Source organism: Netta rufina (assembly GCF_964035555.1).
Source record: "Netta rufina genome assembly, chromosome: 5".
Lineage (NCBI taxonomy): Eukaryota > Metazoa > Chordata > Aves > Anseriformes > Anatidae > Netta > Netta rufina.
The window spans coordinates 47,180,694-47,195,866 of NC_140128.1; the positions used below are offsets into that span (position 1 = coordinate 47,180,694).

The 15,173-nt window shown below is 40.8% G+C and overlaps 1 protein-coding gene across 3 annotated transcripts in view; it reads right to left on the minus strand.

The window, feature by feature from the left end:
• PTPN21 (protein tyrosine phosphatase non-receptor type 21) overlaps positions 1-14,772 on the minus strand; it is a 42,368-nt gene extending 27,596 nt beyond the window's left edge. The window contains exons 1-3 of one of the 3 annotated variants that reach the window (XM_084288283.1): positions 14,336-14,772; positions 10,744-11,116; positions 1,626-1,795 (exon numbers count right to left, since the gene is read on the minus strand). In XM_084288283.1, the coding sequence (XP_084144409.1) occupies positions 1,626-1,795; positions 10,744-10,923 (350 nt within the window). In that variant the 5' untranslated portion in view covers positions 10,924-11,116; positions 14,336-14,772. Of the gene's footprint in view, positions 1-1,625; positions 1,796-10,743; positions 11,117-11,877; positions 11,945-12,002; positions 12,085-14,335 lie in introns of those variants that run through there. The other 2 variants (XM_084288285.1, XM_084288284.1) reach the window with 2 other exon arrangements.
• Between the last annotated feature and the right edge of the window lie 401 nt (positions 14,773-15,173).

The window sequence follows — 15,173 nt, forward strand, 5'->3', positions numbered from 1 at the left end:
CTGGGCCATCTCTTCAACATGCAAGCACTACTAGGTGTACCATTTGTCCACAGCCTGAACCACTATGTTCTTTAATTCTTCTGGCCCTTTCAGCCAACCATGGTGCGCCCTATCTTAGCTAATATACGTTACCCCCAAGCACCTCAAGACTCACAAATGCCAGTATAGCCACACAGATTTGGCCAAGAAGGACATTTGTCTTCTGTAGGTCTAGTTTCAAAAGTTTCTTAACTTCCTCATATTGTATGTTAACTGTTGTGAAGTAAGGCTTTAACACTGAGAACACAGAAGCACAGGCTACTCACATGTCAAAAGACAGATCTCTTCACTAAACTGTTAAATTCTGTGACATTTTATAAATATTGTTTAGACTTTTCCTGGCTCCTACTTAAAAAAGCACTATGCCACATGACACCAGATAATATCCTCATAAACACACAAAAATAGGTGGAACCAAACCCGGGCCTTAAAAAAAAAGTCACAGCACATTGAGGCACTTGGGAAAAGAAAACTTCAACAGGCAAAATATAGAACATAGGCTCTTTCCATAGAACAGCTACCGAAAGCAGACATACAGACAAAGGGTCTTGACACTACCTGACAAGAGGGCAAATACCATCTCTTTTGTTTGTGATGCTTCCTCTTCCTGGTACGCACTGAATGTAGCATTTGCTTAAAGATGCTCAATTTCATTTGTATTGAAAATGCCTGGAAAAAATCCCCCAACACAAGGATTTCTCTGAAACTAATCCAGACTCTCACAATTTTAAATTGAAGCAAGTGCCACCCTCTAGGATGAGTGCAAGACTGCCACACAATTTCTTACAAAAACACTGCAAGATTGCTGTTAAAGCTCCAGCATAATAATCACATTCTTTGAATAAATGCCAGAAAAAAAAAAAATAAAGGTTTTTCAGGCAATGTATGTAATCTAGTTACTGGTTTAATACTCACTTGTCTGTTAAAAATAATAATGAAATCAGAACAACTGCGGACTTTAAGACACTAGAAGTCCATGTGTAGGCCCATAGGACTATTTGGCCAGTACACATGCTCAGCTTGATGCTTCCTCTGCAGTTAGCACCATTTGTGTGATGTTCTTCAGATTCACAGTACAAATGGACACATGATAGCAAAGCTAATATACATCTTTGTTGCCCAGTGAAAGTCAAAAATCATAAATTCAGGCTTAGCCAGATGTCTGCCAATACAGTTGGTAGGTACCAGAAAGTACTGAGAGCAAAATAAGGAAAAGCATAAGATCTGCACGTCCTTTCCATGGGATGGACTTCCCCCAAAGCAATGTATTGCTCTTCAAAACAAAGTAAGAGACAGACTGATATGAAGGGACTAAAACAGTTAAAAATCTGACCGTGCCAGTATTCCTATTATCAAGAACAGGTTTGAATAGATTCCTCAGATCACTGAAAAGTTCATTCTTTGCTTAGTTTATAACATTTTAAATATTCAAAAGGGAAATAAATATACAATTGGAACATAAATTCTACCTAAAGTAATAATTTCTGTATGTAGAAAGGTTGGGGAGGGGAAGCAGACAATTTGTACGTGAACTATACATTTTAGAATGCTACAAACAAGATTACAGGCACGTGTAAGAAGTTTACCTGGTAATCTCCTGCTGAAGCTGAGAGACAGTAGGCACATAGAACACTACTCCAAAATACACAGTGGGCTCCAAGGCATATTTGTCCAGCTGCTTTTTCAGAGGCTTGTCCAAATCTACCCATCTGCGCTGGTTCTGCTTGTTGTAATACCACAGACTGAAATACGTAATCTGAAAGGGAGGCATATCAGTGATGAAACAATGTTAGATAAAATACATTGCTACCTAGAAATTAAAACACTAAGGTTGTAGGTCACTGAAAACTTAAGAGAACCGACGAGACATTTAATATCAAAACCAGGTGTTACTTCCAGATAAACAATCCATGTATGCACAGGCCCATCCCTGAAATACTACCAAAACTGGTCTTTCATTTGCAAGCAGTCCCTGCCCCAGCTGGGGCAGCTCACAGATGTTAGCAGTAAGCATTCATGTGGAACAGGGAAATCGAGGGAAGTGAGGAAGACAAACAGAATAAACACACGGGACCAGGGAGAGCAGAGCATGGCTTGTCTGACGAACCAGATGCTGAAGGAGAAAAGGGCACAGGACAAGCGGTCAGTCAAAGACAAGGTCATTAAAGCACATGTATGGGTATGGTTCATCCCACTGAGTAAGAAAATGAGCAGCTAAAGCAGCAATCTACCTTGCTCGAGCAGACAACTCTTGCCCACACAAAGACATGGACACAAATTGCAGCATGTGCTGGAACAGGCTGCCTGGAGCAGCTGAGGGATGTCCTTCCCCGAGATGTGAGCAGGCAGCTTCCTGAGCACCACAATCTACATTTGATTAGACAACACAATCTGCTTTGAAAGGGCATTGGACCAGACTATTTAAGTGATTTTTGTTTTCTCTATGCTTAAAAAAAATAAATTAAAATGATAATTACAGTCTAATTGCAGAATCAATACGAAAAGATTAAAAAAATAATAATAATAAATTAGAATGGAGGCTCCTGTGTAACCTTAGTTGAGATTCCTTCTGCAAGTTGTAAGACAGCTCTGGTCCCACTTGATAAAAACGCAGGCCGTAATACAAGCACTGAGTGAAGAACTGTTCATAGAAGAAAAGCAGTTTTTCAGTCCAGTGAAAGATGTGTGGAGCAAAGGTAGTTTGATAGATGGGAAAACAGCTTCATGGTTAGGAAAGTTTAAAAACCTCCACAGAGCAGCAGATTCCAGTCCCATGTCAGAAACAGTTCTCTGGTAAAGCAGATTCCTTAAGATCCCTTAAGATGTTAAAATTGTAACAGTAGTGCCACAGAAACTCCGCTCCAGAAAGGAATGCTTGTAAAAAAGGTGTATTTCTCTTTCATTACAAGACTTCTCACACTGCAGACACACACAGGAACCAAAGTGAGGCTGCAATTCTGATGCTGTGTGACCCCCGAGTGCTAAGGGTATAATTTAAATGCAAAGCAAGAGGGTCAGTGAACAAGAGGACCACCAGTAAAACCAGCTAAAGCTGAACCATCCACCACGAGCTACTGGATCCCTGGCTACAAAGAGCTGAAAAAAAGCAAGCCCACTGCATGGACCCAGTCAGCAGGTAACCGAGTGCCAGACCCAAAACCTCAACTGCAGCCTCTGGGTGCGAGCAGAAGCCGAGCAGACACTGAAAGCTAATGGTACCAGGACCTACAGAAACACGCCGTCAAAGCTGAAAGACCTCTGTAAAAGCTACCAGGTAAACACTTCTGGAAACCAGCTACACATTTCCAAGCAACCCTCGGAGTAAGTTTCAGCTGCAGCCCTGGTGTATTTAAGCCTCAAAGAAACACCGAGTTGTAACAGAAAGGAAGAGAGAGAATGAGCACAAAGGCTGCTAACAGCACGGCTGTTTCATACTCTCTGAATTAAGATACTCCTGCTTCTACAACCTTAAGTCTAAACTGAATGTACAACTTATTTTAAAGCCATGATGATCACTTGTGCTGGTCCATTTCTGTAAAATACTGACCTTACCTACACGCAGAACTGAGTTGTTACTGGCACTGGACTAAGGAAAATGTTTCCGCATTTTAAATCACACCCTGGAATCCAGCGTATCTTTAAACAAGATTTTTATGTCATGGTATTTTCCCTTAAAAACTCCTCCAGTTTGGATTATCAAAAATAAATAAAATAAAAGCCAAGGTAAATACCGTGGCCCAAAACCCGTCCTATGACTTGTATGCAAACCTTTCATTTGACTTCAAGGGCAGAACTTGATCCTGTGAGTTTTCAGATGAACTCAGGCATGCTGGAATACTTGCACTGATTAAAATAGAATCCATTTTTATTCATTGGTAAAACATTTTATTAGTAGTAGCACAGGACAACACCCAATTCTAGCAAAGAATGTAATGACACAATTCCTAAAATATGTTAAGCTGTTAAGATTAGCACTATTTTGAGGTTCATTTATTTTAGCGACTTATTCATCACCCAACCCCTTTGAAGAAAGTCAAATATAAATAAAAGGGACATTTCTGCCATTGCTTTCTATCTAGCTGCCTCCTGCCACTACAGACAACAACATTAAGCCTTTTTGTATATTTCAGGAGTTACCTAGAATGCAGAACTAAGAGAAGCCCAACATGCTGGCACAGTGGGGAAGGGCTGTGGGTGGGGGAGAGGTGCCCCCATGGGCTACGAGCAGCTCTATCAGCCATGCTGCCACACAACTGCACCACTGCAGGAGACCGTTCGGTCTTTCTGAAGCCTGAGGAATAGGGCTAATGAGTCTCCAGAAGAGACTAGGGTAAAATCTTACTGTTATCTCCAATGGCCAGATCACAGGGTAGAGGGGAGGCAGAGCCAGGCTCTTCTGGGAAAGGGCTTCCAGCGAAGGGCACTGCGGTGGTGGGATGCAGCGGGCACAAGGTGCAGTGTGGGACATCCCCATCAGATCAGGGAAGAAATTTCACAGTCAGATAGTCAAGCACTGCAAGAGGTAGCCCAAAGAGGCATCCAATCTCCATACTCAGAGCACTCAAACTCGCCCTGAGCCACCCAGTCCAAGCCGGCCCTTCTGTGAGCAGAGGGTGGGACAAGCAGCCCTCCTGACCCAAGCCGTTATGGGATTCTGTCAGTACAAGAACCGGTGCTGAGGAAGGAACAACCTACTGAACATGTCTTGCACATAAACAACATATTTCTTTAAAATTGTGTGTTACCCTTCAGCAACACTTACAAAAAAGAGCTTGAGATCTTTGCATGCTCATGTTTTCACATCAGTATTGAGCATGCTTTGTTACTGCTCAACCATTTTATAATTTGAAATGGAATCAGTGGCAGAGCCCTTCTTCCCTGTACCGACAGCCTGGTATTAGTTAGCTATAATTAGCTGTTGTATTTCATTTTATTTTCCTTAAAATGGACTGGTCTCATCCCTAACGTAATTCCGCTCTGTTTGGCTCTAATCTAAACACCATTTATACCTATCAGTTATTCTGTTCAACACCTTGACAAAGTTTTAATAAAGAATCTCAGTGTCTATTTTGGTCACAACTTACAATATCTAGAAAAGAAATCTGAATGACAAATGGGTATGTCAGATATCAAGTGTGGAATAATCTCACTTGAACTTAACAGCACCCGTTATCATCCCCAGATTTGATTGTGCCTCCGGTTTGCAGCAGCACAACACATCAGGAAAAGTTATATTCTCTGGGATTTTGAGACAACACTACTACTGCCATCTTTTACACAATTATTCTCTATAGATCCTCAGATTAAGAAAAAAAAAAACTTTTGTAGTTGTTTTTTTTTTTCCTTCTTTACTTTGGTACAAACAAATAAAACAAGCCCTAGGACTTTCCTGAAGAGAATGCTGAAAACACCATCTCATTGTTGAACATAAGCACTGCAGCCAGAGAGAAAAATCCCAGTTAGCCCACAGACTCCACCGTGTCTCACTTTATCGTATGCTTGGATACAAAACAGCTCCTGCCATCAGAGTATCGCAGTTTAAATGAACCGCTTTCAGAAGAGCTGGGTCAATAATCTTGTACTATGCACCATGGCCAGATGCCAAGTGAGAGCTTTACTCTATGTCCAACGTTAAGACCTACAGAAAGAGACAAAAGGCCCTAAAAAATTTCCAGAAACTTTCCTCTTATCACAGCAGGCAAACCGCTCCATAAATCTTCCCAATCCTTAGTGGAGAAAATTTTGGAGCACCCTGCACTGGCCAGCGCACAAGATCCAAGACTTCTTGGAAGCAGTGGAAAAAGAAACATGCAAGTCTTGCCACGTACCTGCCACCGAACGGAAAGTTGCACCCCTTACATACCTGCTTACTGGCCTCACTAGAAAAAAAAAAAAAAAAAACAAAAAAACAACATACAATAAACTTTTTCCCATCTTGAAGCTACTCACTTCAGGGCACTTTAGCTTATCCTATCTTTGTTGTTCTCATGGGATTTTCAACTGGAGCTGCCCATAGGGAGGATTCAGCAGGTAGCTAGCAGAACACAGGGAGAGGGAAAGTCCATCTGAAGCCTTTGCTTTTTCACACAGCAAACCTCTTCTCCAGTACAGCCTGCCCCAGCCCTCGCAACGACTTGCTCCCGACTGCTCCAAACTGTACAGGAGTAGTCAGGATAAAATCACAAATGCTATTTAAACAAAGCAGCTGCCAACTACAGCTTACATCAGTATTGCAGGGATAAGAAATTAAGAAAAAAAAAAATCATTTTGATTTGAAAAAATCATCACTGATTTTTTAAAATCAATACTTTGCAAAGCAATCTGACATTCTAATTTACTCAAATTAAAACACTGCAAAGATCACAGTACAATGTGTTTTTACCCCCTTCAAATATCCTGAATAAACGGATTTCCTCTGACAGGCAAGGCAGATTTTACTCATCAGTATGTTAGACAAAAATAAATTGGCTAATCTACAAGCTAAAGAGCAGTACCTATCTACACCAGACATTATATCCCATCAAGACACATTTTCATCTCTTGCAGAAACAGGTCAGCTTTCAATCAACGTAGTCCGGAAACTTAGAAATGTACTTATTTTATTTTTTTTTCCCTTTTTTCTTTTTCTTTTTCTTTTTTCTTTTTCTGTAAGTCATGTTATTTTTCCCACCTCTGCCCAAGGCTCAGAAGGCTGGACTCACATCACAGAATCACAGAATTTTCTACCTGCTTTAGACTCACACCTCATGCAGCATTGATGTTAAAGCAAGTATCGCATTCCCGTGCACTGGATTCTGAAATCCTAATTACCTTACAAGTGGGAAAATTTCAAAGTAGTCTAAAAATACTAAACAATAAATTAACATGCCTGCTTCAGAAATAACAAAAACCTTTACTATCAAAATTAGTATAAAACTATACTGCTAATCACAGGGATTCAGATGGGGAAAAAATACAGTTAAGTGGTATACTCAAATTCTGACCCTGCTTTATTAAAAAAGCTACAGAAGTCAGGGGTAACATTTCCTAATTGCCACTAAGGCTTTAATGGAAAAAACAAATACTTTTGTGGTGCTCAAAGTAGTAAGCTAGACTGAACGTAAATGTTATAACTTAATGTATGAATTTCTTTCCTTCAGAAAAAGGAAGAACTAAAGTAATTGGACTGAAGGCAAGTGCTGTTTTTTTTTTGTTTGTTTGTTTGTTTGTAGTAATCTGACTGCTCATCCTTCTTGGCCCCTACATTATTATTTCAGCACACTTAAAATTAACATGTTTTAGATGGAGTCAATTTTGTTTTTCAAGGAATTTGTGTTTTTTATATTAATGAGATTACACACTGAAGGTTTGTGTTTTATCTGCATTCCTCCATGATCGTTTCTCTTTCTTTCCAACCGCTAAGCAAAATTTCATTCCGAGAGGCAGCCACTAACAGTTCAACGATCAGCCCTTCTTGCTTTATTTCTCTAAGCATTAGCCAAAATCTTGTCAGCCTTCGATACAAGGCATAAACGTTATTATGTCAGTGACCCCTCTGTCGCTACTTGGCCCAACTTTTATTTGCTAGTCAATATGCTTACTAATACATACACATGCAAGAGTGTTTATGGCTGCATTTGGTTTTACTTTGAAAACCCTGTTTACCTAAGTAAACACACATTTAATAAACCACCACACTGAATTAAAGGTATTTTCATGTGTTTTCTCCAAACAAGAGCTGATACTTTGGACTTCAGAGCAAAGTATTAGAGAACACTGAAGCACTGTTTCAGAACTTCCAAGTTATTCGGCGTCTGGATAACCTTGATTCAGGCTTTGCCATTCATGTCCAAAACAAACACGGGAATTTGGATAGACACTACACATACTTCACAAAGAAATTCCCTATCTTCTTTTTGTATCATTAATTCTTGTACTACTCTCTACCTAATCTCTAATTAATTCTTGTACTCTCTACCACACATCTGCACTTAAATCAGGTTCTGCTTCCACGCACTAGCAGGATTTGCTCCTTCAGTCTGGTATAGAAGTGTTATTAGAAAACAGAATTAAAAGAAGATCCAGCAAGAGACGTAAATCAGTTGTAACATCTCCTGTCAAGTATCTACAGATGCCTACCTATATTAACATTTAAAAAACATTTTTATATTTTCAAGTACCTGATTTGTATACTCATGCCCTAAACGGAACTTGAAAAGTATGTATGACACTGCATAAGTTGGTTAACAATCAGAGCTCTCAGCACTTTTTCAAAACCTGCACTTCCAGAACGGTTTTCTGCAACAAATACGCTGCTTTTTGTATCAATCAAATTTGGTTGTGGTCCTCTCACAGGATAAAAGACGGGCTGGGCTACAAAGGGTCAGTAACTTATGTTCCCTCACCCTCTGTCTTCTTTCCCCAGTTCCTCAATTTGAGAGGGCTGGATTACATACCCTTTGCTGATGAGTCACATTCTGGGAATACCAGATATTCTTATTAGTTTAATGCACTCATTTCACTTTTTTGCAAAGCTTGCCATTCAGTAACAAAATTGAGAACATACTTAGACTTTCTGAACTTGGAAATCAAGAGGTATTAATTAGAAAACAGAAAGAAAAAAGTGTTATGCTAAACACAGCATAATTTGAAGGCTACTATTTAAAATAAAGTGAGATCTCTTAAAACAAATATCTTAAAAGGTAGCACAGCACTAGGAATAAGCCATTCAATTCACCACCTAGTCAGTGACTACAGACTACACCAGAGAGAAAGAGAGTTTGGTAAATTTTACTGTTCAATGTCTAAATAGGTACAGACTCCAGGCATACCTCCTGCAATAAACTGTTCTGAGGGTGCATGGGGACCACATGTCAGAACTGCAGAGCCCATATACAGTAATCTGAAACTGATGCCTTGATTTTCTTAACTGAGTTAAATCTCGGTGCTTAAATGAACAGTCATATTCTCTTGTTTACCACTTTCAAGTGGCATGTTAAAAAGTGCGTAGTGCATTAACAATACAGAGCATTTTATAGAAAGCACTTTGTATTTCACAGCATCGATAATACTGCTTTTGAAGTTAGAAGCAAATCCTAAGCAATTTTTTCTTCCTGAAAACTTCGTACTAAGCAAGTGGTCAGAAATGCTCCTGGTATCTGCTTGGCAAATCCAACTAAAGGCAAAACAACATTTCTTGAATGCAAGCTATGGAAAGTAATTTATATCCCTACTTTCCATTCCCTTTTATTGCAACACATTTTCCTGCCAAAATAATCCATGCAAGAATGCATGACCAAAAGAATCTGCTCAGAGTTCAGTAGTGTAGTGTCAACTCCCTTAGTCTGATATATGACCCTTAATTGAGAGAACTGCCAGCCTTTTTTTTTTTTTTTTTCTTTTTTTTTAAATCAGATTTTAGGAGTAGCTCCAGAGAAAGAGATAATGAAGAACTGTTGAAAAAAGCATGCATCTCCAATGCTTTGTAAATAGTTCAGTAAAAGCTGGCAGTCACTGTTCAGGAAGACAAAGCCTTCGCATTTTGCAAACCAAATATAGTCAAGGTCTTTACCTTCTGTTGACTTAACCAGCAACGTCCAAAAATCGATAGATAAAATTGACATACTCCATTCAAACGCAACTACTGAATTCTAGATACATGATATCTGATGCATTCTAAGTAAATGCTAAGGCTATGAGATTAGTTAGATTTTCCCTTTTCTAGAAAGAACAAGAAAACAGAAGTGAAGTCACGCTGCCCTACAGAACTTTTCCTCAATAATTGTACAATTAAAGAATATTTGGACAATCTAGAAGAAAGCATACTGGAACTGAGAACAAACACAGTAAACAAACAGAGATGAATGGATTCACACCTTTTTCATTTATTTATTATTCTCCAAACAGGACAAAAAATATCTGAAAACAACTGACTGTACAGAGCATTTCCTACAGAGGAATTTTACAGTAACACATGCTGTGTAGAGTAATAAATGCTTGCAAAATAATCACCGAATGTGTGGGAGAAGAGTAAATTTCAGTTGCAAAAGCATCCTTCAAAATACCTAGCAAGAAATTGGATGGGGGGAAGCTGTTATACAGATACATACAGATACAGATAGTGCAGACCACGTTTCTCCGTGGGGACAGACATCAGTAAGTTACTATATGCTTGCTCAAAGGCACGGCCTGCAAACAAGTTTGTGGTAGGTACGTGAACAAACACCACAAGTTGTTTGTCACTGGTACACATTTCACATTTGTGCTTCAGGTTCTATTCACAGTACTAATCTGTCAGAAATACATGCACACAAATAGCAGTCTCTTTCATATCCTAATCTAAAAGTTGTCTCAAGTCTCTCAGTAATTCTTAGCCATGCTCCTTAGGCAGAAATTAGATGCTGATATTTTATTTTTTTAAATGACATTTTCAGCATTGTCAGGTTGAAAAACAGCCACCACTGTGGCTTTGTTTATCTTTCTAAACTGTTCACTGCCACTTCTCACATGCCGTTCCTTTGGGACCTACTCTAGCTCTGTAACATAAGTTTTGCAACTGTTCTGGACCAATCCATGTCCCTCTCAAGACAAGCATGTGAAGAAACAAGGGGTACAAAGAATAGCTGTTCCAGTAAACAAACAGATTGCCCCAAACTGTAAGGATTCACCACACAGGTCATCTAACACCAGAGACAAAAGTATACATTAACTTGACAGTTTTCTTACCTCCCGCAATTCAAGCCTCTGAGCCACTGCTTCGAGACTTTCCTGGCCCGTGCTTTCCACAGATAGCGTGAACTCCACAAATTCATTGTTGAGCAGCTGGATCCGAGCCACCAAGCAACTCTTGCTGGATACTGTATAACGTCGAGTTCGTTTCAATTTTAACCCAAAAGGTAGAGGCATCTTCTTTTTCCACACCGATGGTTAGAGACAAAAAGCTACCACCACCACGGACTTGTAAGAGGAAAAGTAGCGATCTCCTCTCAAAAAGTAAGGAGCTGTAAAGTCTCCAAAAATCAACCAGCAGCAGCAGTATCCATTAAAGACAGGCAAGTTTTCCACCACAGTAAAAGTAGAGGGGGCATCCACTGGAATCCTAGTAAGGAGCAAAGGAAAAAGAAAGCATACGTGAATCAGAAAAAGAAATTGACTGAAAATGGAATGGAAACAAGAGAAAATAACATGCGTTTATGTTTTTTAAATCTAAATAGTCAGTCTACTTCTCCAAAATGCAGAGCTGTTATGTATTCAAATAATCAAATAAGCACCAGAGTTTCTGGTTTTTCCACAGACAGCAGCTGTCTTTGGCAAGTTTTGTTTTGTTTTGAACTTGCAAGTAAATAATGAGTGTTGATTAAATGCGGATTAAATACCTTAAAATGGGAAGTATTTTTAAGCGGAATTAATATTTAAATGAAAGACCTCTAGAAAGTCCAAGTTGCCAAAGGTACTAGTAATGTTGAAGAAAAAAAACAGCAGCCCAGCATTATTTTCTGAGGAGCATGTAACCTCAGCCCCTATCTGTTGGATTAAGCACAAAACCAAGCCCCATAAATGATTACAGGGGAAAGAAAAAAAAAAAAAAAGAGAGAGAGAGAGAGAGAAGAAAGGCAGGAAGAGAGGTATTAAACCTCACACCTTAGCCATTTCCTACCAGACAATTAAAATCCAATTCCTCTAATTTTCCCTGAATTACAGCTAGTTGAACCATTATTGCTTATGCTAAACTGCTGTGCCACGTCTGAGGTTACGGTTTGCCACACCAGCAGAGTACGCCAACTCTGAAAACAATTTATTTTCTAGTTTTTCCCTAAACAAACAGGCAACGCACTCCTTCCAAGGGGAAAGGTTCCCCACCTCTTGCAAACACCCTGGCACCTGCTCTCCTGTCAGCTCCGCGCTGTGCACAGACCTCGCCTTTCCCCTCTCCCAAACGTTTCCTGCCTGCTTGCACCCCCGCCTAAGAAACACGTCGCTCTTACAGGGTTACACACCACGTGCACAAGAAAAACACGGGCTAAAAGCAGCTTTTTCCTCAGAAGTAGGTACGGTCAGGGCGGCTGCCCCCACACCGCGCCAAGGCACTCCAGCCAGGCGGGGGGAGCCACGGCCGCCTTGGGGGGGGGGGGGGGGTAGGGGAAAAAGCTCCGACAATGACGAGCCCCGGGGCTTGGGGCGATGGCCCCCTCGGGAAGATGGCCCACCGAGCCCCAGCCACCGGCACCCAGCGGTTTTCAGCCCCGGCAGCCTCGCCCGGTGCCGGGCTGGGGCCGGGGCCGGGCTGAGGGCGCCCCCGCCGCGCATTGCCACGGCTCCGTGGCGTGAGGGCCGCCTCTGGTGGCAGCGCCGCCTCGGAGATAAAAGCCGTCGTAATGGGAAAAAATACACAAAACAAAACGCTCTTTTTCAGGCTGGTATGTTCGTAACGCATTTTGAAGGGCGTAGTTTGATTTCTGAGGACTTTCCTCAGGTACGAATAGCGTGCATATGTCCAGTTGTTTGGGGTGGGAGGTTCGCTGATCTTCCTAGTGCACCTGGTTTTAAACTCATAGGTATAAACAACTAGATAGCCCCACAACGTTTGCATATTTATGTGCATACCTAGAAACGTAATGGTGTTCAACATGACCGCAGACTCTCTGCATTGAAACTTTCTTTCCAGACCCCATCCTCCCTTCTTTCAAGCACCACGGCCAAGAGGAAGGCGCTGGCGGCTGGAGGAGGAGGCAGCATGGCATTTGTCCTCCGTGACACCTTTGCAGCTCTGCTTCAGAGGATGACCAGAAGCAGACTTCATGACAATGCTTCTAACAATCTGGAGGCAGTTTACCACTGCACACAGTCCCCAACCTCAACAGATACCATCTAAAATCTTAATTACAACCGATTGAATAATAATAATAATAAATAAAAAAACCACCGCCTGATTTATTTTGGGGTGAGGCTACAGAACAAGTAACAACTGACAGCAACAAGTTTCTCTGAAAAAATTAGGGATATGCAAGTCTCCTCGCTTGATTACTTGCTCTGCACGTTGATCCTCCAAATCCAGCCCCCGAGAGCAGCACGCAGGGAATGCTCTACAGACAGAAGCTTTTAGTTTCCTGCCCACTGCCAGCAGAATCTCGCACAGGGTTTATTCCTGGCAGTGAAACTTTTGGCTGACTGACCTTAGCTCACTTCCCCAGGGCCCATTTTCCAATACATTCTGTGCACAATTACGCACATTTTCTTTGGTGCTACAGCGATGTGAGAAATCAACTTATTCATCTTTTTGAAGGCTGCAATCACAAGTGCAGTGGTGTTTTAACCTCAATTTTTCGTACTGTACATAAAAGACTTTGAAACTGTTATATCCCTACCAGGCCCTTAGAAAAGTACCCTAAGACCATGGAAAAAATATCAGGAAGCAGCGCTGACCTGACATGTGAAATTCACAAGCCACCTAAACACTGACTTTAGGCAATCTGAGACTTCCAGTTATTTCTCTGGGCACACAGGTAGCAATGCAAGCATAGGGAGAAAGTTTAGATCAGAATTTTCAGAACATGCCAAGCGTGCTCGGCAATGCTAGGTGTTCTCGTACTTGCGTTCTGTAATATTTTAAGGATACATCTGCATTGTTATAAAGCTACTTTAGCAAACAGGAACTACAATCTGCCAGAAGTTGCAAGCCCAGTTGATTCTGTCTAAAATAACAAGCCTTTATTTAGAAAGCCTGGAATTTTCATGCAACAAGTAAAAATGTCTTTAATGGCCAAACTCTGTACATTTATATTTCAACACAAACAGAGTAGTTTAAAAAACGTTATATTAGAATTTCAGCAACATGCTCATGACTGAAGCAGAATTAGTGAGCACTGTGGTATCTTTCCCCTTTTCCTACATCTCCCACTTCCCATTTTCCCCTCAGTAATTGGCATTTTACTCTACAATAATTTTCACACAGCCTCACAGCCTGCATGAATGACAGCATGTGAAAGAAAACTGCAACATATGATGGTAAAATAGTGTTCCTATTATTTCAATTGCTCAAAATACATATATTTAGTTCAGAGATATTTGAGGAGACAAAAAAAAATAAATCAGAATACTCCACCCTCCCCTTGTTTTACCAGTTAATCTTTGACATGACTTTTGGACTAGAAGAGCAGCAATAAGTGCAGTAGATCTCAAACTTCCCCTGCCTTCAGAAGCGCAGAGCTCTACAGCCTTCACTTTCCCAAAAGAAAACACTTGAAACCCCTCGATCTTACAGTACACAGCACAGAAGATAGCCCGGTATGTTTTACTGTGCCTGCTGTTTTCCCATTACCTTTTGCTGCGATCCAAAGACACCGAGTCTCCTTTCACATACGTGTAGCTGAAGAAAAAACACAGCACTCTGAGACTTTTTCTTGCGGAGCCATCTCATCTGTATTCCTTGGAGACTGACTTATTGTGTTCCTCTCGTACAAAACAGCTGCTATCTCGGCTAACCCACCTTCTTCTCAGATCACTCATAGTGAAAACATTCCTCACTTCCTGTCTCAAAAAACTTGCTCTGGATATCATTCCACTGGGTAAAGAGCTGGGGGTGGAAGAAAATATTGCAACAAAATAAACCTGTGCCAGCCAGCTCCTCCGACAGCCTCTTTCATGCGATGCTGTGCTGCGGGAGCACAAAATCGCGTTCTCTGGAATATTTTCAAATCGCCTGTCTCTGTGTGCCTGTGTGTGTGTGCATTTAATTTCTTTTCCTGGAGGCGTTCCCCTCGCTCTATCCATGCGGAAGGATACGCTGAAAGAATTAAAGCGAAGGCCCGTATGCTTGCAGCCCATTACCTCAGAGAGTTGGAATGCCTGGCAGGGAGAATGTCAGCAATGAACAGCTGCTTCGCTGGCTACAGGGGCATTACAGAAATAGGGGTTACAACAAATAGCAGGCAATCCTTGCTTTTTTAATCATATGATCATTTATTTTAAGCCTTTCCAATTAAGGCAAATCTCTTCCAAAAAAATAATAATCCATTAGTCTTTTGTTGTTGTTGTTATTTGTTTGTGTTTTGTTCTATGGTGTTTTTTGTTTTTGTTTTTGTTTTACATAGCTTGGAAATATTTTCAGGGTTTAATCCACATGTGCCATACTAAGTGACCTATGCACATACGTTTAT